Source organism: Propithecus coquereli, unplaced genomic scaffold, assembly GCF_000956105.1.
Source record: "Propithecus coquereli isolate 6110/MARCELLA unplaced genomic scaffold, Pcoq_1.0 Scaffold20, whole genome shotgun sequence".
Classification (NCBI taxonomy): Eukaryota; Metazoa; Chordata; class Mammalia; order Primates; family Indriidae; genus Propithecus; species Propithecus coquereli.
In genome coordinates this window covers 8,878,538-8,905,459 of record NW_012144967.1, presented here as the reverse complement: position 1 = coordinate 8,905,459, position 26,922 = coordinate 8,878,538, and the positions used below count along the sequence as shown (strand labels likewise).

Here is a 26,922-nt window from a genome sequence, read left to right as displayed (position 1 = left end):
GAAACAAAATGGGACACAAATGCATGAAACATACAGACACCACACTGGGAAGAGAGACAATCTCCAAAAAGAAATAGCACAGGAGGTAAGTGAATGAAAGAATGTGGAATAAAAAAATATCAGAACCAAAAAGGCCTGATAATTTCTGTGGAAGGCTACTTTGCTTTCTCCTTGCTCTGAGGAGTTAATCAGATCATAAAAGTTATAAAGTTTATTGAATTATAAAAGTAAAAGGATCAGGAAAAAATTACCAATCAAAACTTTAAAAGAATCTGAAATTCAGGTTACATTACAGTATTCAGGTAATACTGTAAGAATTAGTCAAACTAATTAAAGTGATAAATGGAACCCGACTCTCATTCCATTATCTCTGGAGGTATTAGGACAGTGGTGCTAAGCAACCCTTAATGCTAAGTTCAAACAGGAGGTCCCAGGACAATACACAGGTTAAAAATATAAATAACTTAGGTAATTGGGTTCTAATCTCAATTTAGTCTTAAAATAATCATGTAGTCTTGGGCAAATCATTTAATCTGAGCTTCAATTTCCTCATCTGAGCTACATGATCCATACAGTCACATGCAGCTCTAAAACCAAAGTTGCAACAACGGGATCCATCATGGGTTATAAAGAAAAATGGGTTATATATAAAATAACCCTCATTCCTTGATGCTGTTATCACCTAAGACAAGCATGTTCTGTCAAGAAGTTACCCTTGCTTCAGGAAGAGAATTCTGGCTGTAGGGATCATTCCCCATGTCCTTATATTTTCTGTTGTAGATGCTTAAAAAAAAAAAAAAAAAGGTACGAGATGAAGAAAACTGGGAAGGAATGTGTTTAGAAATTGCTTTGTATATAATCTAGGATCTCATACAGATAAAAGAAGTACCTCGTAGGTACACCACTTATTTTTAAGGTCGGCACCCTGAATGCCACCATAGAATAATATGAAATTACAGAAAGAGCATTTGACAAAGTGACCAGAAACCTGGATTCTACTGACCTTGGACAATCGATTTAAACAATCTGCAGTAGTGTTCTTATCTGCAAACAGGGGATAATACCACCTCACTCGTGGAGGGGATTGAAAAATTACATGAGAAAATGTGTTGTTTAAAAAACTGTCTAAAAGACTAGCAAATAGGAAAGTGTAAGAAGGCATTACTGTGAGTTCCATGAAGAAACGGATTTTGTCTTGTTTACTCCTTGTTTAGGTATCTCCAAAACCTACAACCGTGTCTGGCTTACAGTCAGTGTTCCATATATGCTGGCTACATAAATGAGTGAATGAATGTCATTAGCTTACACGTACTTATGGCCATAATATTATCAGGAGGTTGAGGAATTTAAATTAAAACTAAGCAAATAATTGCTCCAGCTGAGCTGTTTATAATTGTTTTAAAACAACTATCAGCCTCCTCCCTTAGCTATTTTCATTATTAAGAAAGTAGCTTTGGAATAAGCACACTCTTGTAAATGTAGTAGGCACCATGGCACTCATTTTTTAGAGCTAAAACCACCCGCCTAAATTCATCTAGACAGCCAGCCAGTGGTCAGAAGCCAAATCCAACTGTTCTTCTTGCAGCCTGCTCCCAAACTGAAGGACTAACACTGGGCAAGACCGTATGACACACGGGAAAATACCAATATTTTAATGATCCGTAATGAGTCTTATGTTCTCTTTCTGCATTAGAAAGAGGCTTTAATTCTCAGAAAGCACTTTGAAAAACTTAGTGTTAAGACTGTAAGACTTCATGTTTATTTCTTAATTCAAAATTGACAGGACACTATTCCAGTATTTTCTAATTCATGAATTTCATTAATAAATCTGGTAAGAATAAACATTACCATTTACTAAACACTCACCATATGACAGTCCTATTTTACTTTATTGTTACTACTAATAATAAAGGTATTTTACAGATGAGAAAATTAAAGCTCAGAAGGGTCAAGTGACTTGCCTAAGGTCATCTCCACAGTCAAGTATAGAGCTGGAGTTTGAACACAAGAGTTTCCTGCTTCCAAAGCCTACATTCCATCCTATGACAGGGTGTCTCCTAAATGCGCCTACCAACGGTAATACCAAATCAGAAACTTCTCAAAAGGAAGCAGACACCGAGACTCTGTAGAGTCTTCCAACTCACCTCCGTAGGTTCATTTCAGCGTCACTGGCTGCGTTTTTCCCGGGACCCCAGCTGTGCCTCCGGAAGGGGGACAGAGAGCGCATGGAGCTCCTTAGGACTGAGCAGTTGGCAGGCACTTCGGTGATGCTGTCCATCTCCTCCTCCTCCATGTCACCTGGGCCAGCAGGCTCACTCTCACTCTCTCGACCATCAGCTCCTGCCCCATGACTATAGAGGCCATCAAGGCTTTGCCGATCTCTGTACCGGTTTGACTTTGAAATCTGGGGGAGGGACACATCACTGCCATGAGAAGAATGTCGATCCAGGGAAGCTGTGTCATCAGTGGAAGAACTGGATCCGGTGACATCACATATCAACTGCTCTTCCTCGGGCTGTAACGGAGAGAAAGCATGTATGGTTGAAACTAGCAGGATCAAGCAGACAGCTTTAGTATTCCACATCAAGCCAGTGGCTTCACAGTGAGTCCCAGACAGGCAAGATCATAACTGGCTTCAAATAGAGAGTTTTTTTTTTTTTTAAAGCATATCACAGTTGGATTCAAACCCCCTTTCAGGGGTGGGAAACCTGCAGCCTTGGGGCCACATGTGGCCTTCTGGATCCTAGACTGTGGCCTTTTGACTGAATCCAAATTTTACAGAACAAATCCTTTTATTAAAAGGGGGGCAGCAGAGAAAGAAGCAGCTTTTCTTGCCTCCTTTGGTGCTTAAAAAAGAACAATCTTGAAATCAGAAGGCTGCAGGTTCCCCATCCCTGCTAGGGTTCTTTCAGTCAGTACCTACCATCCAGCAAAATGAAGGGAACCCATTTGTCTCTGGGGTTTCTGCCATATGAAAACTCTACATTCATATCATATTGGCTTTAACTTTTTTCACAAACTTTAACTGTAAATAAAGCAGTCTGGTTGGCTACAATAATGTGCTGAAATTAATATTCCAAAAGCAAGCCCGTGATTGCTTTAAGGGGCCTTCTGAAAAATGCAGAATAGCTTATGATCCCACCTAAAGTTTGCCACATATGCCTAAATATCTGTCACAGGTACTTAAATGGAAGAAAGTGATTCCTTTTTCTGTTTTCACTGAGAATTGGCTAAGTGTTATGAAGCCAAATCATACACTAAATAATCAGTCCTGGCAATGAGGTCTTTGATAAAGTGATGATGCCCTTACCCTGGCCAATCTCTAGAGCCCAACAGGAACTGTGCAACTTTGGTCCTAGCAGCCCTATTAAAAGGCTTCTTGTTGTCTCCACTTATTGAGAGAACCAGAACACATAATTTGATGGGTGAAGGAAAGATGAGCTTCATGGCAACCAAAAGGCCAAAGGATAAACAAGTGTCTAAGATGCATGATCATACTCTCAGTTACTATGTGGGCATGGCCTAAATATCTTTATTTTGTACTTTTACACGATAGGGGTCAGGAAACAGGGAAGGGCATTCTATGATTTTTTTTTGTCTTTTTTCACAATATTTTCCTAATTAACCAGTCTACACAATGTTTTAATTAAGACTGAAGAAATTTACAGTTCTTTGAGAAAGATTAAAAAAAAAAAAATAAGAACTATTGAGCCCTTTTAGCTTTGAAATAGAAAACAAACTCTACTCTGTAAGGAGAATCTTTTTAAAGGTTTAATAGAACATAATACTTCAAAAGCACACTATCTTCTAAAGCACTGTTCCTATCTTTTGGGCTGTTTCTCACCAGCTAATGTAAGATGTTTTCCCATTCTCTAGAATCTAGTTTCCTTAAATTTCTTTTTTAAGCTGTGAAATGCAACTGAGAGAGAAGATGCAAGGGGATCACTACACAGGTCAAAAACTGAGGCCCAGATTGTCTAACGGACTCTCCCAAGTACACGGCGTGAGCAGCAAAATCAAGATTTGAACCAAGGTTGATTTGAACTGAAAATGCCCTATTCTTTTATCTCAGTCATCTTTTAAAAATCTGATAAGAATAAGATCTCAAAGTCAGTATCAGAAAAGTCCCTTCACAGGGACTTTCACTACAAAATAAAACTACGTGGACCAAGTAAACTCTAAAATAGGGTAGGTATTATTTTAAAATAAAATTACTGACTATTCTTTTAAGTGAATGAGGGACTGAGGTGGGCATCCTAAAGGGTGCCTACTTGTGGGGCCACTCTCCACAGAGAAGGACAGTGTAAACGGCCATGAATCCTAGAGGACACTTCTAGAATGCCTTAGCTTTCTCACTGTACTGGGTTGAATAGTGTCCTCCTCAAACATGTGTCCTCCGAGTGTGATCTTATTTGGAAACAGGGTCTTTGCAGATATAATTAGTTAAGATGAGGTCATACTGACATAGGGTGGGCCTCTAATCCAACACGAGTAGTGTCTTAGCAGAGGAGACACAGAGAGACGCACAGGGAGAGTGCCTTGTGAAGAGAGAGGCAGAGACTGGAGTGATGCATCTGCAACCCCGGGAATGCCAAGGACTGCCAACAAGGAGAGAGGCACGCAACAGACTGTGCCTCAGAGCCTTCAGAAGAACAACCCTGCTGACACACTGATTTCAGGACCTCTGTCTTCCAGATCTATGAGTAAATAAATTTCTGTTGTTTTAAGCCACCCAGTTTATGATCATTTGTTACAGCAGCCCTGAGAAACTAATACGCTCACCCTTAACTGCCTAAATTTCTAATTCTCAAAACAGTACCAAGGGACAAACAGAATGGATATCAGTAAAGCAAAATGTGTGAAAAGTTTGTTCTAAACACATAAGAAAGGCTTTAAAAGAAACAAAAGCTCTTAAAAGTTTTCATTTGTCTATTTATCATATATTCTTCTTAGAAGTTAGCTCTTACCAGTTTGGAAATAACTCACAGACAATAGAATAGGTGCTCTTCACTCGCATCCAGTCTTGGAAGGACCTGCTATTTCTCTGGCACTTTACTAATCTCAAACTCAAAATAAAATGAGAATCTTTGGTGGTCTGTTTATACACATTTTAAACAAGGAGGGATCTGCCTACAATATAGCCTCAACACAGTCTTTCTTCCTGGTATGTGCTATGACATTTCCTGGTGTGTGCCTTTAACTGATCTCACTGAAAAATAACCAGGGATTCTTCACTCTAACTACGTGATTTCTTCAGTCTTGCTTTCCTGGTAAGAATGAGGTTTATACAGAATAATATTCTTACAATGAAGTATTTTTACTGTACCATGCAGCTCTCATTATGAGCTGGTGGCTATTCCGTGAAAAAGGAAAAGCAGGAAAAAACTCAGAATTGAGCTCAGTTATTACATACTAAAGCAAATGACTTTCATTAATCCTGGACTGAATCTAAAAGAGGCTCTAAATTATGTATTCCCAAGACTTTTAAGTGTTTTCAAAGGAACTTCCCAAATTCATCAACTCTTTATACTATTCCTACAGAATAGAAAATAGTGGCCTCACCAGAAATCGAACCCAGATTACAGTCACAGCCTTTCTATAGCTACGTATGTGACTATGGATAAGTCACTTCACTGTGCCTTTTCATCTAATATGAAAGACTTAAATTAGATCAAAGAGGTTAGAAATTAATATGAGGTCTGTTGAAAGGTATCATCTATTTAAATCATGGATGATAGAGGAAAAAAGAAAAGCAGAGTTTTAAAAAGGTCTTGAATTTTTTGAAAGAAAATTCCTTTCTAGTCCCTGAATCTATTAGTGCTGAAGTTCTTAGACAGATCTGCCAAATACTAATAAGAGATATATGAACTATTACTCCTCCCATTCTGTCTTCCCTCCCCCTGCAAAAGAAAAAAAAGTACTCAGTTTTGGGTATGCTGTTTCTCCACTATATATTAGAAGAAAAAAAAAGTTATGGCTTCTGACATATATCAGAATGTTCCATGCCTAAGATCTCAAGTCTCTCTTAAGAGTTCTCAAGCTGTATGTCAGTCTTTCTTTAGAGATCATCTACCTTAAAATGTCTGCTAATCAAATACTTTCTGGGACTTAGGATATTATTCCATTGTCTGGAGAAATGGTGCCATGAGATTAGTGTTAACTAAAACATTTTATTTCCTTGGAGTCAAAACTAGGTGATATTACAAGTCTTATAAGCAGATGACCAAAACATAATTCTCTGTTAAATACAAGGCTTTTTTTCCCCCCCTTAATATGCAGTTGTTAGCTAGGGATACATTAAGATTCCGTTAGGGCAAAGAAACAGAAGAGACCTGGAAAGACAGACATAAGAGAGAAGGGCTGTGTGGGAGTTGTGTATGTGTGTGACAAAGAAAACATATTGGGGAAACTAAGACTGACTCTATATCTAAGATTGACACAAAAATCCTTCCTCCTGCAAATTTTCACAATTGGTTTTTCTCCTGCATATGGAAGAACAGGACACAAAAAAGTGTCATCTCTACCATCAGCTTTTTTTCCTTTGGGCTTATATAATATTGAAAATCTGCAAAGGCATCAGGTTAGCAAAAGTTCCCACGAGTCAAAGACACAAGGGCTGCACAAGAACATGCCCTCTATGCAACACACAAGTGTGAGTGTGGCTGCTCGTTACTAGTGCCCTAGTCTTAAACGGACAGCTCTGGCTTGGGGGGGCAGGAGCTGAGGTGACAGAGTGACCCAAGGATATTGCTCTGCTTAATCTCTGGTCAAATAAACTAGGGAGACTTGAATTACAAAATAATTATATGGCTAAATAAGATGATGCTGCCTTTATCAAGTCTGATAAGCTATTACTACTCTTAAATATATATGCAAAATAACTATGACATAAGTTTGAATAATTATTACTTATTGCCATGTGGGGCTCTATGCTAAATTACTTAGATATACATATTATTTCTTTTAATCCTGGCAGTTATTCAATTTAGTAAGTATCGTCATTTCCACTTTATAGGTGAGAAATGTGACGTTCAGTGAGGTCAAATAATAAACTCAAGATTCTAATTTAACTGCTCTAAGGGGCAGTTATCTATATATTTTTTAAGTTCTCCGGATGATTCTAGGTACAGCTAGGACTGGATCCTACTGCTATAAACTACAGAGGTGTCATAAAAATGTTTTAAATAAAACTGAGATAGATCCTAGTCCTACACGTAAAAGCTAAAACTATAAAACTTCCAAAGGAAAACATCAAGACTGGAGGCAGGCAAAGCAGTAATAGGACAGGACACAAGAAGCAATAATCATAAAAATTAATAAGTTATATTCATCGAAATGAAAAACTTCAGCTCATCAAGACACTATATTATGAAAGTGAACATGCAAGCCACAGACTGGGAGAAAATATTTACAAAACATAAATCTAACAAAGGACTGGTATCCAGGATATTTATAGAACTCTTACTTCTCAACAATAAAAAAAACCCAAACAATCCAATTTTTTAAAATGGGCAAAAGATCTGAACAGACACTCCAGAAGGGAAGATTTACAAGTGGTCAATAAACACACATAAATGTGTTTAACATCATTAGTTGTCAAGGTAATACAAATCGAAATCATAATAAGACACCACTACATGCACACCAGAAATGCAAAAATTAAAACAATTATGTATGTTGATAAGGATATGGAGCAACTAGATTTCTCATACATCACTGGTGAGAACACAAAAAAGTACAACTAGTTTGGAAAAAGGTCTGTTTCTCAGGAAACAAAACCTACACCCACCATATAATCTAACAATTATTCTACTCCTAAGGTATTTATTTACCAAAGAGAAATGATATTATTTAGATTCCATTTATATGAAGTTACGAAACAGGGAAAACTAATCTGTGGTGGGAACAAATGAAAATAGCTGTTGCTCTAGGGGGTTTGAATGGAGACTGGGAAGGGGCAGGAGGAACTTTCCAAAGTGACCCTTGCAGTCCACGTGCTGATGCGGGTTTGGGCTACAAAGGTGAATGAATGCATCATCAAAGTCACTGGATGGTACCCTCAGGGTAGTGCATGTCATTGCATGTGTATTTTACACACCAAAAAAAGGCTATAAATAAACACTGAATTCTAAGTGTTTAGAGGTAAAGTGTATTGATATTTGTAATTTATGTGGAAATGCATCAAAGAATTTAGATGAACTGGTGGGTGGATAGAAAATGGACAGATACATAGGTAACAAAGCAAATACAATAAAAAGTTAAATGCAGAATCTAGGTGGTGGGTATATGGGAGTTCATTACATAATTCTTCAAATTTTCTATGTTTCAGTATTCTCATAATAAAATGTTAGAGGACAATGCCTGACTAGCTTTCTTAACCAGAGTTACATTATATAGGTAAGATATATATGTGTATAGAGCGGTATAAACATTATATATGCTAATATACATAAAAATATAAATGCTACTGTATACTTTATATCTTATTAGTACGCCTGAAGAAATCATGCTTAGTATTGCCAAAATATACTAGCCTCTTAATTTTCATTCATTTATTCACCTAATATTTATTATTATTATGTTATACACAAGGCACTCTACTATGTGCCTTGCAAAATAACAGCTCACATTTTAAACATCTAATACATGGCAATCACTTAATCCATTTATGTACAACATTTTATCTAGGAATCTTAAGTATCTAATCACAAACATTATTCCTGATTCACAGTTCCAAAACTCTAATAATTTCAGTACTTGTGCCAGGCAATTATAGTTTTTCTAATTTGGATTCTGTAAATACCTTTACTTTCATCCCTAAAAGGTTTATTTAAAAAAGATAATTTTTTGGTTTCGTGATCAAGTACTTTGGAGCTAACTACAGCGCATGAAAGAAAGGATGTTACCTTAAAGTTCCATATCTTAGAGAAATTACTTTGATTTTTTACTCAATTGTAGATACGTCTTATAACCTAGAGAAAAAATAAGTGTAAAGCCTTTGATTTTCCTCTCTTTGGGAAAAGAGGCAGCAACTATTAATATCTCCTGTGAACTTTAATTATCCTTTTCGATAGCTGAGTGGCCTAGATCATGTATACTCTAAGATCACAATTCCTCACTTAGCTAGTGCCAAAAGAATCCCATTTTCTCACTTTGAAAACAAAATCTAAATTTTATGCTGCTGATCTAAGGAAAAGAAAGACCTTAGGAACCAGCAAATGTTCATAAGAATAAACATGAGGCTCATAACACTCACCAAAGAGTCATATTTACCAGGAGGCATACAGAAAGACACGGTTAAGGTGAAAAGTTCATGACAAACGTTAGAGACTGTTACAGAGACCTCTGTAAGGCCAGAGTCACACAAATGGCTGCAGGAAGTGACCTAATGCACCACTCAAGGTTCACAGAAAAGGCTGTTGTAACATCTTGCCTACATATAATCTGGAGGAGAAGAGGGTTAGACTTTGGGAAGAAACTCTAGGTCATTCTGATTATTTCACCAGCACATGCTGTGTGGGTGGGCACTGAGGAAAATGTTTAAGGAAGTAGCTGATGGCCTGTCTGCCAGTGCCGTGCTTCTAATATAAATCATTGGCTATTACAAAAGGTTTTTGGAGATTGAGAGTAAAAAAAAAAACAAAAACAAAAACAAAAACAAAAAACAGGTTTTAGAGTCAGGACTATGCGCAAACCTCAATTTTGTTTTTCACCTGCTGAGTAATTCTGGACAAACTTCTTTACCAATCAGAGCCTCTACCACCTACCTGTCAGGGTTGCTGAGCACATGAAATGAGATCAAATATATAAAGAATTCAGTTTAGTGCCTAGTGTATAGTAAGCACTCTATCAATATTAGTTTCTCTCATTTCCGTTTCATAAGTTAGCCCTTGGTTTTATTAATACTAGAGAAAACATTTATTGCAAAGCTGGCCCTGCTCACAAACTGCTTTGGCAGAGCAGAAATACTAAGAGGAAAAATCCTCCCAATCTCTTCCCAGGTCATTTAGACAGTGTCATACATGCATGAAGAATAAAAGCACATCCACCATTTCTGGTTTTCCCTAAGCAATGGTATGAAATGTAGGTAAATGTTTATTTGGGGCATGTGCTTCAACTTTTAAAAATTTCAACTGTCTAGTTTTTCTGAAAAGAAAAAGCCTGTCAAATCTAACACAGTTCATTTGTATGAACTATCTCCTAAATGCTTTTGGGAGACTGAATTAGAAGGTAAAATATAGTAAAATATAGGAAATTCTAGTTCTCCTTAGCTAGGAAAACCATGCAGTTTGGTGACCAGAAATAACTATTATTCTGCAGAGATGGTCACATTCAGGGACAAGCTGTCATGCACCTAGGAGGTAGCAAGCGAGTATTTCCTAATGAAGATACTTAAATTTTTAAAAATTTTTTACTATAAAAATTTTCAAACACCCACAAATGTTTAACAAATCTCTGTGTATCCATGACCCAGTTTCAATGATTATCAATGATCCCATTTTAAAGCTGGAACTCAGACAAACAGTATGTTTTTGGAGACCCTCAGAATGGTATTCCCCCTTGTCCTTAACAATTAAAATCTCAAAGTCACAGTGGAAATTATCCTAATTCTGATACTTAAAAAACAACAGCAAAAACCCCTACTGATTTCCCTCTTCCTAAACTTACAGAAAAGGGTAGATCTTCTCCAACGTGTGGAGTTTTTACCTTACAGAATTCCTTGAGTCAATTCACTATGAGTAACACAATGATAGAAATCCTGAAGTTTGTACCATAATCCCTTCCAGGGACCTTGGGAAGACCATAAGCACGAGAGAAAGGAACAAGGTAAAAAAGGGTTAGGGATGGCCAAAAATGAGAGGAAGGTACACAGGGTACATTCATAGAGGCTTCAATATGTTCCAGAACGTTAAGCGTCCATTCTTATATCATAACTTCTAAACATAGCAACATCACACCACCTTGGATAATTTAATCACCCACTAACACAACTGCTCTCACCACTTCTCTAAAGTCAGCATAAAATCAGAAGGAACAGTCTTCCTATCAGCTGCCACAACGTTTCTGTCCCTTCACTCCCTTACTATTAAGAAAACCACTTGCAGCATATAATTGAGTACCATTTACTGTCTCAGCTGTGGGAAAGCCGTCTCTCTATTCTTATCAGGGGACAAAACAGAACGTGCTGCAACTAGAAAGAAATACAAGCAAAGAAAGCAATCCGCACCCATCCCCCACCTCCCTTAGACAGCCTCAAATTATATGCAAACGTGAGCTGATTCACGTGGATGAGCGAGCGGTTCACTATGGAGAAAGCTTGGATTCCCTAGCAGAGACCTAGAAAGTTCTAATTAAACAGACTAGATGGGGAGGGTTGATATCATCACACTCAACAGCAAGCTTCAGGCCTAAACACATTCATCAGAAATGACTCTATGGTTACTTTATACACATGACATCATATTGTCTGAGCTGCGGTCCCTTCCTGCCCACTGAAAAGTGTTCAATGTCATCTGACTTAATTCATTCTAAAGAAACTTCCATTTCTTTAGACTTTAATATGAACTTCAAAACCTGCCATGATTCTGCATAAAATAAATTTGCTCAATGTCTTTTTATAAACCCCGAGGTTTCCTTCTCCAAAAGGTAATATTTACACTGTTCTGACATTGAGTGAAACCCTATAAGGCTAGCTGGACCACAACCTACCAGCAGGAGTTACATACTGAGGGAAACAGTATGTCTGGGGAAGACAACGAGCACAAGAGAAAGGAGCAAACAAGGTGGAAAAGGGTTGGGAAGCCCAAATAGGAGCATGAGAGCTGCCGGACAAAAGCAAAGGAAGGGGACCTCCCCCACATACCTTTGGGAAGATGATGCTGTCCATTTCATCACTGGGTGAGTGAAAGAGGTCAGAATCACTCCCAGATTCTCGTTTAAGTACATCTTGTTTTGAGGCACACTCTCTGTTCACTCCAACATCCAAGAAGTTCCCACATTCTGAAAAAGAAAATTTATTCAGTCAATACTTAAAAAAAAGTACTTTCTTTTCATCCTAGCAACCAGCTTTTTAAACCTTTCTCACTCTTTCTTCTCTTTCTTCCTTCCCTCCTTCTTTCCTTTTTTCAATATTAAGAAGCTATAAAGAACACAATCAAATTAGTAGCTTTCAGCTCTGCTACTCCAATTCTAGGTTAATATAGTGACTATAGGACAATCATGAGCCTGCCATGTTTATCTTAAGCATAGAATGATAAAATGATGATTTGGCATCATATTCCACCTATATTTAGGTACCTAAATGGTAATGTTTTCCTTCTGGTAGTTAGGGAATTTTTTTCTTTTGCCACCAAAATCTTAAGTCCATTACGAGGAAACTGGGTGATAATGGTTTGTGGCCAATTTCTGTTTTAAGATTAAAATTCTTTCTGGAAACTTGTTACCTTATCAAAGGGGGGACATACCTAATAAACACTTATGGTAATAACAGAAATATAATTTAACTTTTTCTACCTTAAATAGATCTCACATTGGGGGAATAATGTGCTGAAGCACAAAAATGTATCTTTTAGAATCTGTTTTCAGTTCGATATCCAGAAAGGGGACTCTGGAGAACCGAGGGAGGGGTCTTTGCCAGAACTATTACACTGGTACATCGAGGAATCCTGAAACCTTAGTATCTTAAAATTAGCAAGGCATGACCTATTCTTTCCTATTAACTTTGTAAGCAAAGGAGACGCGTGACTTGGTAACAACAGGGTTAAAGAGATTTGGAAATGGTGAAACCAAGCACCCAAAATGTCGATTAGTGGGTGGCTATCCACCTCCTTCAAGAAGTTTTGAAGGAAAGAGTAGTACATCTCCATTTCAGGAAACATTTTAATGTGAGACTTGGACAGACATATAAGCATACTTTCTCTTATTGGCAGGTGACATTAAGTGATAAGGGGCAGAGTGAAAAACCTGGCTACTTAGCAGTTCGTGAGAACTCTACCTGGAGGTTTCCACCAAAAAAGAAAATTCAAGAGGAACTGACAATACGAGGTGATGGCAAAACAAACAAAGAACCACTGAGTTTTAGGTTCTATTAATACACAGTGTACCAGAATCCAAAATGGCGACAGTCCCACAGGGTTGTGGCTTGTTCCTAGATAACGTTTAAATTAGAACACTGATAAATAAAAATATGTACATAGTAATGAGGTCACAACAGTGGAAACATCTGAGATACATTCTGCTTGCAGAGCAGCATGAAGAAAATCTGCCTAAGGGCGGTCTTAGATTCCCTCTGTGCCGTTCCGGGGGCAGAGCAAAGATGACTGAGTGTAAGCTGCAGACCTTTGCTGTGGCGGGGCTTCTGGGCAAGGGCTTGGGCAACCTCATAGAGTAGTGAGAATCAACTTATCAGAAAGGTTGGAGCAGAGACTAAATGATTATGGCAGACACTACAGAAAAGATACCTACATAGAGGGGGAAGTAGAGATTGGACTAAATATTTCTAATGTCTTTTTGATTCTTAGATTTTATACTTGGATTATAATTGTGTATATGTGATGAGAGAGATAAGAAGTTCTTACTTAACTGTTAATTAGTAATTGATAATCAATTAATTAGCTGCCCTGATACCTTAGAGGAAGAGTCAAGGAAGCACTGCACTGATGTAGGTCATGATTCATTCATCAATAAAGTCACCTTTTCTATTATAGTTAGGCATCTGGGTAGGTAGTAGGGAGTATCCAAATAAAGAGATGATTAGTGTTTGTGGAGGTGGTGGTTTACAGTCTTGTGGTGAAATGAACATATTAAGAGATAATTTCAACACAGAATTACACAAAATATGCCACAAGAAGTGAGGCAGGGTCCATGGATTAATCTGAAAATGTTTCCGTTAAAAAAATGACCATAGTCCATTCCAGTCTTGGTCCAAACTATTTTGGAGTGTGTCAGTTCAATGGGAATAGCCCTGCCTTTAAAAGACTGTAAATTATGGGTATTCTGGAGGGTTCTTCTTTTTCCCCATATTTCATAAAGTGTGCAATAACTTAGGTGATATTGGTGTGTGTGTGAGATCTTTCCACTCTTTTCCCTTTCCCCACTTGGAAAAAATAAAAAACTCCATTCTGTGTTTGAGAGAAAACTAGGGGGCTGGCCGGGAAAAGAAAGGGCTGTCACAGCAACTATGCTGAGCTGTTAGCTGTCCAGCTGGCAGTCTAACGGACCACGTCCAAATTCCAGACTAGAAAACAAACCAGCTCAAGATATTCTAATGGAAAATTCATGGGGAAGATCCAGATTCAGCCCTGGTAGGGATATCTCACTCAGAAAATAAATTTGAGCTAGCACTACAGGGACCACAAACCAAGTCTGGGATAAGAAGAGTCTGCTGTGTGAGATAATGTGGACTGCTGGTGTGGGGAGGAGGGAAGAGTATGAAAAAAAGGAATAAGGGAGGGAAGGACCGTGAGCCATTGCAACACTCATGAGGGGGCAATCCCTAAAGGCTAAGCTAATCCACACCCAGTGTCACATGTGTTGGTAAATTTTCAAAATTCATGATATCCTTCCTTTCCTCCTACATGCCCCCTTCCTAATGAATAAAGTAGAGCAGCGTATCAAAGTGTAAACAAGAGCAAAGAGCACTGGTTTGAGAGTTGGACTGATCTGGCTTAAATTAAATCTAGGTCTGACTACTTACTAGAAGACAGACCCCAGACAAGAAGTAATTTAACTCCTCTATGTTTCCATTACCATACCAGTGACATGAGATGATTAGGAACTCCCTAAAAGAGTTGTAGTGACCGTTAGAAATAATTTACACATATAGTAACAAGAACTCTGGTCCTCAGCACGGAGAAGATGTGTTGATAGATGTGCCTGAGGAAGTGAAGGCTTCATTAATCTTTGAGGTATTATTCAGTAAGTATCCAAATGATAGTACTCTGAAGGTGGGCATAGCTAGGGCCAGTCCTGTTTCATGATCCGTATATAAATCTGTTTGTAATTTTTGTGCACTGAGCTATTAGCTTTTTAAAAGCTAGCAGAACATATACTTTTGAAGACGCTATCTAGTCATTTGGGTTTAAAATGACATAAATGCAAACAAACTGTAATTGGGGAAAGGTAAAAAACATACCAGTAACATCCACTGGGCTTTGTTAAACCATCCTAATCATAATCCTGTCTTATATTCATCCAGTAGCAAAAAGTATATGAAGTGATTTAAAACCATATTATCTTATTTGGCCTAATGGTGTTGCTCTAGTGACAAAGTGTATATCAAGTAAAAGAAAAAAACCTGTAAGACAAAGTACCTGGGATTCACACAAAACTATGCCAAAATTCAAAATCTCAGATGTGAAGTCCAGTAGCATAATCCAGATAATGGATTTCTGTTAAATTGAGGTTTAAAAATAATTACTCTAAAAGGACCACATTGCGTATGCTTGGGGTTAGGGTGTGGAGGGGTCTAACAAATTCAAAGTTATGCCTTGGAGAAAATGTTCAAAGGTTCAAAAATCATTTCTCTAAATGACTAAATTAAACTATAATGTGTGGAGATCCTTCCTTCTGATGAATATTCAAACTGTGAGGCAACCTCATTTAACCTTCACTTGGCAGAAAGTTTCACCACTTGGGTGGTTGGGAGTAATTACACTTTTAGAAAAAGCCCCAAACAGTTTAAGGAACCAAAACATAGTAAGTGGTATATTTTTAAGTAGAAGATTCTAGGGGGCTGGATGGGGAAGTGTCAGCTAAATCTGTTAACATGGTCAATCTTATAAGACGTGAAGACTTGAAAGACACCTATAGCATAAAATAATCCCGTTTTAAAAAAAAATTTTATGTTATACATATATTTTACCACAATAAACAAAAAAGTGTGTATGCTCTGTTTATGGGTCTCTTCCCTCATTTCTTATGGGTAGTAGAGCATGTGTCCTTGGGACAGCCCAGGGATTCCAGCTCAAGCTCCAAGTTTTTTCATCCTTCTTCAAAACTTCACTACAAACAGCACTACAAGAAAACAAGACAAATCCCCAAAGCAGGACACTCTGCGAGACAGACTTCACTCTGAGAAGTCCAAGGCTAAGGGGCCACATCTGATGAGAGCCTTCTTGCTGTGGGGACTCTCTACAGAGTCCTGAGGTGGCACAGGGCGTCACATGGCCAGCAGGCTGAGCGTGCTAACATGCTCAAAATAACCCTTCAAAACACTCTCAAAAAGTGAGACAAAAATAGAGAAAAACACTTTTCACATTTGTTTTCAATACTTCCTTTGTCGTAAAGTCAGAGAGCTGAGAATTAGTAGGAAACCTTTCTGAAGACAGAGGATTTGAACAGTTTGTCTTTAAATTTAATACTACTGCAGGGTACCTACAGCTAAACTGTTTCTAAAAAGACCAGCAAATGAGAAGGACTCAGTAATTTTTAAAGCTGGTTAGTAAAAACTGGGAAGGTAAACAGAGGCTTTTGGGGTTAGGCAGACTCAAAAACCCAGAATGAAAACTACTAGTATTCACTTAGCAGCTGTGAGAACAGGCACAGGGACATAAATATCACTCACCAAGTCATTGTACAACACCCCCCAATGAGGCAAGCTAGTAATACTTTACGGATGGGACACAATAGAGCACACAGATGTTAGAGAACACACTTACATCACAGAGAGTTAGTGGCTGAAGCTGGGTTAAAAGTTGGGAATCCTAACTAACCATGAGTCACATGCTGTGTCATTAACAAGCAAGGTCTTAAGAGCATCTTACCCCCTCTTCTGCTACTGCTAATAACTCACAGGCGCTTAAGGACTCACTTCCTGACAATACTTCCAAAGTGTAATGGTCCTTAACTTCGGTTGCATACAAGGGTAACCAAAGGAGCTTTTAAAGATTCTGATGCTCATGTCACACCTCACCCAATTAAAATTAAATCAGAATCTCTGGGAGTAGGACCCAGGAATCAGTGTAATTTTAAAGCTTGCTCACCCCAGAGAATTCCAACGTGCAGCCAAAATTGAGAACTACAGGTTTATCCCTTAATAATGTATTTATAGTTTTACCAGCTTAAAAAATCTGTATCATATATATATGCACAGCACAGATACCTTCACAAATAAGTTAATAAATCACAAAATCACACAGGAAATCTGTTTACTACAATAAAATTAAGGCAATTTCATGCGCTCATCTTCAACTGACAAAGTGCCTACAAACCCAAATCACATATATCCCTTTCTCTGATTTATGGTATAACATGCTAAAGGGCAGATCTCCAAACAAAATATTAGAGTGGGACTGTGGCTCCAAAAAAGGGATGGAAAATCTCTGCTTACCTGGGCTCTGCTTAGAAGCCAAAAGAGATGCTGCATCAGGGCATGGCTCTATTGTACACCAGTTTTCTTGGTTTATCTGAAAGGAAGGGAAAACACTGAGTTCAGACACTCAAGTAATATGAATTTACAGCTGCTGAAAGTATATCTACTATACCAAACCGCCTATATTTTTCTTTAATACAAGGTGAATACCATTATGTCAAGAAAAAAACCTTCTTACAATACAACCGATGCAATCTGTGCTCAATTAAGGTTCTAAAGAGATTGTCACAAAAAGCTAGGAAAAAGCAACAGGAAAAGATACACAAAGAGGAAGGCCACCGTGCAGGTCCAGGGTGAAATTTTAAAAAAGAAGGGCAGATGAAATTGACCAAATATTAAAATATATATTTGATGTCCTTGTTTGCAAGTTTAAAAAAATACAAAAATAATTCCTATGTGAGAATTACTGTACACCAGGTATCATGTTAAAAATTCTACGTATCTCTATTTATCCTAAGAAGAAACAGGCTCGGAGGGGTTGCTAATGTAATAAATAGGAGGACTGGTATTGGAATGCCAAGTCTGTGTGATGCCAAAAAGCAAATATACCTCTCTCACCCAAAATTCTGAAAAATTTAAACACTTAGTCTTTACAACTTCCAACCATCTTAACATTATAACCTTCTACTTTCATTAAATTTGAAATAATATAATTTTTTAAATTACCATGGAAGATTTCAACACTCCTTTCTTGGTAATTAATAAAACAAGTAGAAACAAGGATATAGAAAACTTGAAAAACATCAACCAATTTGACTTAACCAACACGTACAACATTCTACCCAATAATAGCAGAATACAAATTCCTTTCAAGTGCACATGGAATGTTCTCATTCTGTAGCATAAAATCAACCTCAAAACAATCAAACATTCTGTGGCATAAAATAAGGCTCAAATTTAAGAAGACTAAAACCATAAAAAGTATGCACTCTGATCACAATAATATTAAATCTGAAACCAAAACCAAAATATATCTGGAAAAATTCCAAATGTTTGAAAAAACAGTTCTAAATAACCCCTGAATCAAAGAAATAATTTATAACATTAAATGCTATATTACAAAAGAAGAAAGGTCCCAAGTCAGTGTGATATAAATTTTCACCTTAACAAACTAGAAAAAGAAGAGCATGTTAATCCAAAGTAAGCAGGATAAAGAAAATAAAGAATAGAAATCAATGAAACAGAAATGAGAAAAACAATAAAATCAAGAAAGCTAGTTCCTTAAAAAGATCAATAACATCAACAAAGCTTTAGCTAGACTGATCAAGAACAAAAAAAAGTTGTAAATTACTGATATCAGAAATTAAAGATAGATATCAATATAGATCCTGCAGATATTGAAAAAATAAAGGAGTATTATGAACTTTACTGTAATAAATTCATCCAGTTAGATGAAATGGAAACATTCCATGAAACTATACAAACTACCTAAGTACCAAAATTCACTGAAGAAAACAGATAAACTGAATAGCCTTATTCTATCAAAGACATTGAATTCATAGTGTAAAAGTTTCGTACAAGGAAAATTTCAGGCCCAGATGCCTTCAATGGTGAATGCCACCAAATATTTAAGGAAGAAATACCAATTCTACACAAACTCTCACACAGAAAATGGAAGAGACTAATAGCACACAACTCATTTTATGAGCCCAGAATTACTCTGACTAAAACCAAAGAACATAGATGCAAAAATCCTGAACAAAATTTTACACAAACTGAATCCACCAATATACGAAAAGATTAAATATATTAAGACCAAGTGGATACATCCCAGGAATGTAAGGTTGGTTTAGCAATCATAAAATCAATTTATTAACAGACCAAAAAACTGAAAAACTGATGATTATCAATAGATGAAAAGAATTTGGCAAAATTCAACATCTATTCATGATAAAACTCTCAGAACACTAGGAACAGAAAGGCAATTCCTCAACCAGATATTGGTCATCTATAAAAAGAAATCTAGTTAACATCATACTTAACAGTGAAAAACTAAAATGCTTTCTTTCACTTTGAGATCAGGAACTAGAAAAATATGTCCACTCTCATCATTTTTATTCAACATTGTTCTGGAGGTCCTAGCCAGTTCAGTAAAGTAGAGAAATAAAATTTAGATCTATATACTAACAATGAACAATTGGAAATTAAAATTAAAAGTAAAAGCAATACCATTTACAATGGCATCAAGAAATATAAAATTAAGGACAATTTTAAGAAAATATGAGTAAGAGTTGTACTCTGGAAACTACAAAACATGGCTGAGAAAAATTAAAGCAGTTTTAAATAAATACAAAGAGATCCAATATCTATAGATCATAAAACTCAGTATGGTTATTAAGTCTCCCCACATTGATCACTACATGATTTCAAGACTTGCTATAAAAGCTACAGTAATCAAGCCAGTGTGGTACTGGTGTAAAGACAGACATAGATCAATGGAAGAGAAGAGAGAATCTATGAACAGACCCTCACAGATGGGGCCCATTGATTTTGACAAAGATGACAAGATATTTCAATGGGGGAAAAAACAGTCTTATGAACAAATGATGCTGTGACAACTAGATATTCATAGGCAAACAAACAAACAAAACTCCCCCCAAATCTCAAGCCTTATACTACACCATCTGCACAAAAATGAACTCAGAATAGATTATATAGCTAATTGTTAAAGCTAAAACTATAACATTTTTAAAGAAAACCTAGTGGAATATTTTTGTGTGAGCTTGGGTTAGGCAAAGATTTCTTAGATAGCATACTTTTTAAAAAAAGCATGAAAAAAAAACCAATAAATCCAACCACATCAATATTAAAAACTTTTGTTCCTCAAAAACCATTGTTAGAAAAATGAAAAGGCAAGCTACTAGCTGGGAGAAAACAGTTACAAAACACCTATCTGCTGAAGAATTCCTACTCGGAATATATAAAAATAAAACAAAACTTAAAATGCAATAATACAACATGATTCTTTAAATGGGCAAAAGATTTGAATAAACATTTCATAAAAAAGATAAATGAATGGCAAATAAGCACAGAATGAGATATTCAACATGATTAACCAACAGGAAAATGCAAATTAAAATTACCAGGACATACCAATAGACATTTATTACAACAGTCAAAATTAACGACTGATAATACCAAGTGTTGACAAAAATGCAGAGTAACTGGAACATGGAAATGTTCCTGAAAGAATGCAAAATAGTATAGTCACTTTGGAAAACAGTTTGGTAGTTCCCACTCATGGATATTTACCCAAGAAAAATAATTATGTTCACACAAAGACTTGTACTATAATTTTCAGAGCAGTTCAATTCATGACAGCTCCAAACTAGGAACAGCCCACATAGCCGTCAAATGGTAAACGGACAAAACTGCCAGACTGCAGCATGTCCATGAAATGCAACAAACTCACAAGAAGGACTGAACTGCTGATGCAAACAACATGGATGAATCGCAAGAGTATCATGCAAAGTTAAAAAAGAAAAAAAAAGCCAGACACAAAAGACTACCTACTGTATGGTTCTATCTATGTGATTATTTAGAAAAGGCAAAACTGTAGCGACAGAAAACATTATTGATTAACAGGGACTGAACGACAAGACTGCAAGGGGACAGAAGGGAACTTTTGAGCTAACAGAAATGTTTCTGTCACGATGGAGTAGTGATTACACTATTTAAACATTTCTCAGAATTTAAACTATAAACACAAATTGGTCGATTTTACTGCCTGCGAATTATACTACAATAAAACGGAAAACAAACACATTCCCAAAATAGACGTGTAAATAAAATAAATGTTAGTCTTCACAACTCCTGAACACCTTAACATTATAACTCTTCGATCTCATTAAAATTGAAATACTCAGCCGTAATTCTAAATTATATGAACAGAAGTATCAAGTAGTTGAATATTTATAATGCTCAAAGACAGAAGCTATGATTTTATTCAATAACCTCTAAAACATGGTATGCATTTACGAGGAGATTTCTAATTACTTTGATCAGAAGATACTAAGCTATTCTGCAGATGAAGATCAATAGTTTTATTGAATATGCAAAGTACAGCTAGGGACATTCTGTCACATTGTAACTGTTGGACAATAGATAAAAGGAATTAAACCACTTGCGAATAACCATGCAAACCTGGAAACACATGAAACAAAATACTGTACTATTTGCTCATGTCAGCTATTTCACTTTTACAGAGAGGAGAGGGCAGCAGGGAGCAGGGGCCAATGTACGTTGAAAATGATGCCAAAAATTTGAAAGTGATCCTGAATGGAAGAGATTCTTCAGCAGGTTCCCTGGAATTGTACAAAATATCCTTTCCAAAATGTAATTTGGCTGGGCACAATAAGGAAGTAAGCACGAATTTGGTAACTTTACCAAACCCTATCCACATCTTTTAAATAATTGAAACAAAAAAAAAATCTTTAAAAAAAAAAGTCATTCAGAGAAGGACTTCTTTTTCATTTTAAACCGCATCTCATTTGAAATAAGCCACATTTCACTTAATGTGAAATGTTTCACATTTTTGCTTATAGCAAAAACAAGGGACCAGAACCATCATACTTTACTATAAAACTACATTTTGAAATTGGAAGGAAAAAATTGCTTTTCTTCCTATTATTCCTGTGATAAGAAAAGGCTACATGAATACAGCAATAAGTTTGGATGATTAATAGAAATAAAAAAGTTTAGGGGATTCCTTAATAATGGAGTGAAAAATCTGGAAATGAACCACCCTGAATTATCATGATACTGGCTCTCTCTTTCCATCTTCAACAACTTTTTGGCCAACAGTTTAGAAAACTCTACTAAAATTCAGTATCTTAAAATATTTTTGGTCACTTTTTCAATACTGTACATGCTATTCCACGGTCAATAAGTAAACTGAACATTATTTGCCTTGAATATATAGACTGTACTTTTCCTGTCATTTTAGCCACCTGTGTTAAAATGAGTTTCACATTCTGCAAAATATACAGTAAATAATATAAATAAATACTGAAAGAACAAAGTTAAAGTTAAATTAAATATCTTTAAGTGAATACACTGATTTCTGAATAACAGAGATGAGAACATATTAGTGTTGGGAAACAATTCTTCATGGATGTCTCGCATTTCTGCAGGTCTTGTGAGCAAAGGCACCGTGATTGTGCTTTTATTCTAGACTATCTTTTCAAGAATGTTTATACATAAAACAGCCTTGGAAAATAAAGATATTGCTTCCTATGAAGCAAAGGGCAGGTATGTTTACTGTCCAGTATAATTAACAAAATGTCTCAGTCAAGGGCAAAGGTCACACAGGCATCCCATCCATTGTATAAAAATTCAGGTTTCTTAAGGTTGAGGTTTCTCAATTGTGACACAGCACCAAGCTGGGTCCCTCCCATCTGCCTCCATGGAGCTTAGGAAACACGAAGAACCAACAAGAGGCTGGTGCTCCTGCTGTGTGCTGTGCAGTGTGTAATATACTCATCTGCCTCTGACCCCCAGAGTCCCATGACTTCTGTCAGCATCAGTGCAATTGTGTCAGGATACAAGCTAACTTGTTAGCTTACAAGTAGGGTAAAATCTCAGACCCATCACAGTTCTTGACAATTAGATTATATGCTGTTAAAAATTTTACAGATAGTGGCAGCCAAAAATCTCTTGGTATGATTTACACCTCTGGTGAAAACGGTGATCTGACTGCATTTTTAATTGAGTGGTTATGTCTGCATGATCAAAAAGAGACAACTAATATTCTTTTTTAACTTTTCTGTAGCTTCCTCAATTTTCTTTAATGGTTATATATTTTATTTTTAAAAATTATTTTGATAAACTTTTTATTTTGTAATAACTTCAAGTTGACAGAAAATAGTATAGGGTACTGTAATAACTTCAGGTTGCAAAAACAGTACAGAAAGTTCTTGGTCACCTCTCCCTTCCTCCCCAGTTTCTCCAATGCTAACATCCTACGTAACCATGGTACATCTGTCAATACTAAGAAACCAACACTGGTACATTACTATTAACTAAACTCCAGACTTTAATTTGGATTTCACTTGTTTTTCCATTAATGTTCTTTTTCTGTTCCAGGATCCCATCCAGATTGCGACACTGCATTTAGAGTGTGTATTATTTTACATGTTAGTGCCTTTATTAAGATGTAATTCATATATTATAAAACTCACCCATTTAAAATGAGTAATTCAATGGTACCAGTATATTCACAGAGTTGTGTAACCATCACTACCATCTAATTTTAGAACATTTTCATCTCAACCAAAAAAAAAAAAAAAAAAAACACCACACCCATTAGTAGTCATGCCCTATCCCCAACTCCTATCCCCCAGTGCTAGACAACCACTAATCTACTTTCTGTCTCTATGGATTGCTTACTCTGGACATTTTATATAAATGGAATTATACATTATTTGGTCTTTTGTGACTGGGTTCTTTTCACTTAGCAAAATGTTTTCGAGGCTCCCCCATGTTGTAGCATGTATCAGTATTTCACTTCTTTTATAGTCAAATAATATTCCTGTATGGATACACCTACATTTCGTTTATCTGTTTATCAGCTGATGGATATTTGGGCTGGTTTCCTTATGAATAATGCTGCTATATACATTTGTATACAAGTTTCTGTGTGGACATATGTTTTCACTTCTCCTGGGCATATACCTAAAAGTGGAACTGCTGGGTTATGTATACGGTAACTATGTTTAACATTTTGAGGAACTGTTAGACTGTTTTCCAAAGTGGCCACACCATGTAATAATTTCTCCACGTTCTTGTCAACGATAGTTTTTTTGTTTCTGTCCTTTTGATTGTAGCCAACATAGTAGGTGTGATGTGAGATCTCATCCTAAGTATGTATTTCTTTTAAAATGGAAAATATTTTTTAAGCTATTGTTACTTTCTAGAAAAAGAAGATTGTATGAAGATATTATATAATGCTCATCACACTCAGACTTGTTTCCTTCCTTCTTTTGTTTAAAAAGAAAATGTGTTAAGTACCTTCTATGTAACAAACATCGTGCCAAGCCTTAAAAGCAGAAGTAGTGAAAGAACTCGTCCTTAAAGAACTCATACTAGGCCGGGCGCGGTGGCTCATGCCTGTAATCCTAGCTCTCTGGGAGGCCGAGGCGGGCGGATTGTTTGAGCTCAGGAGTTTGAAACCCGCTTGAGCAAGAGCGAGACCCCGTCTCTACTAAAAATAGAAGGAAATTAACTGGACAACTAAAAACATATAGAAAAAATTAGCCAGGCCTGGTGGCGCATGCCTGTAGTCCCAGCTACTCGGGAGGCTGAGGCAAGAGGATCGCTTGAGCCCAGGAGTTTGAGGTTGCTGTGAGCGAGGATGACACTACGGCACTCTAGCCTGGGCAACACAGTGAGACTCTGTCTCAAAAAAAAAAAAAACAAAAAACAAAAAAAACTCAAACTATGTGAGAGAGATAAAAATATTAGGTCAATAAGCCTCTCACAGCATCTCGCACAGTCGGCAGGCAAATGTGTGTTGACTTGGATGATGCATGCTTTATTTAGCTGAGAAGGGAATGACAGTAAACAGAACACTATAACTGCATATAATATTTCAAGACCTACATACATTTCTGGCTGGGTCACAGATGTTACATACAAAGACACTGAGCCAGAATAATAACTTTTATATTTGTAATATAAATATATTTTATGTAAGATAGTGTGTATGTGTATATATACACACTGTGTGTACATATATATGTATATGTATATGTACATGTGTGTGTGTGTGTGTGTGTGTGTGTGTGTATATAGTACATAGAATAGGGAAGTCAGAGATTGCACCCACCAGCCTAGGTAGGAACCAGATAACTCCTGATTAGAGTTTCACAGAAATTAAGGAAGCAGAGGGCTAAAAGAGGAAGGTATGTCCACAGTACCAACTGCTGCAGAGAAATCAAAACAGATAAAAAATAAAAAGTTACTGGATTTGGCATCTGTGAAGTTTCTGGAGACTTTGGAAAGAGCAGGTGAGAGCAGAATTAAGACGACAGCAACTCATTATATTTGTAGATTCATACTTTAAAGTTTACAAAGCACTGCCACATAGATTTGGCCTTTTACAGCCTTTTGAGAAGGCACGCTGCCATTTTAGAAAGGAGGAACAGGCTCAGTGAGATTCAGTCATAAAGGGACAAATACTATAATATATGACTCCACTTATATGAGGTACCTGGAGTAGTCAAATTCATAGACAGAAAGTAGAATGGTGCTTGCCAGGGACTAGGAGGAGGGGAGAATGTGGAGTTAGTGTTTAACAGGTACAGAGTTTCAGTTTGGGAAGATGAAAAAGTTCCAGAGAGATAGCTGGTGGTAATGGTTACACAACAACGTGAATGTGCTTACTGCCACTGAACTACATACCTAAAAATGTTTAAAACGTATGTATATTTTACCAGAACTTAAAAAACGAACATGCAGCAGTTAGAGACACGCAAGCTTGTTTAGAGAAAAGGAGTCAGGCAGCCACAGAGTCAGAGTTGGAGCCAGTAATCTGGGCCAGACGCTACCAATCATGGTCAATGAAATTAACCAGAGGACAAACTCCATATGTACCGTGTGGAAAGAATGTCAAAACATGTATCAGCATTTTCGACCACATCCTGTATAACAGCAATACCAACCATATCATATTCATGTATGAAGAATATTGTGTTTACTATATAAGCAAGCTGCTTAAGAGATATAAACTGGATTATGAAACATATCCCCCTCCTTTTGCCCTATTTCAGAATCACTGATGTGGCAGAGAAATTTGCCCTAGTCTTGCTTCTGTTCATCAACAACTTCACTGTTTCTTTGTCATTTACGCAACCAAGGTAACTTACAGGCCACACTACCTGGCTCGATTTGAAACACTTTCAGAGTGCTGCTTACACGCCAGATACAATGCCAGGCCCTCAGTAGATGCATGATAATACGTTTAAAACTTATACTGTAGTTAATCAAAAGCTACCAGATTTTTTTTTTTTTTTTGAGACAGAGTGTCACTCTGTTGCCTGGGCTAGAGTGCCGTGGCGTCAGCCTAGCTCACAACAACGTCAAACTCCTGGGCTCAAGCGATTCTCCTGCCTCAGCCTCCCGGGTAGCTGGGACTATAGGCACGTGCCACCATGCCCGGCTAATTTTTTTTTTCTATATATTTTTAGCTGTCCAATTAATTTCTTTCTATTTTTGGTAGAGACGGGGTCTCGCTCTTGCTCAGGCTGGTCTCGAACTCCTGAGCTCAAACAATCCGCCCGCCTCGGCCTCCCAGAGCGCTAGGATTACAGGCGTGAGCCACCGCGCCCGGCCTACCAGATATTTTTGATTAGAGGAATGCTTGTTTTCATATTAGTCTCTTTTCCAAAATGTGATCTCTAAGACTGAGGTTTTCACGTTGATGGATAAACTGGCTCCTTGTACCATCAACACGCGTTAGCCAGTTCTGAGTTTGGGCTGCTGATCATCAGCAGAATTAGGAGATGGAATAGGAAGAATCACCAGTGTTGGTACTTGCTAATAATTTGTATTTT

General features: G+C 37.0%; 1 protein-coding gene across 1 annotated transcript in view; it reads right to left on the bottom strand.

The window, feature by feature from the left end:
* The window catches only part of AKAP13 (A kinase (PRKA) anchor protein 13), a 230,946-nt gene that overhangs the window by 78,001 nt on the left and 126,023 nt on the right, over positions 1 to 26,922 (bottom strand). Inside the window, exons 8-10 of the mRNA XM_012643677.1 lie at positions 17,330 to 17,405; positions 11,864 to 12,000; positions 2,145 to 2,515 (exon numbers count right to left, since the gene is read on the bottom strand). Coding sequence (XP_012499131.1) covers positions 2,145 to 2,515; positions 11,864 to 12,000; positions 17,330 to 17,405 — 584 coding nt within the window. The remainder of the gene's footprint in view (positions 1 to 2,144; positions 2,516 to 11,863; positions 12,001 to 17,329; positions 17,406 to 26,922) is intronic.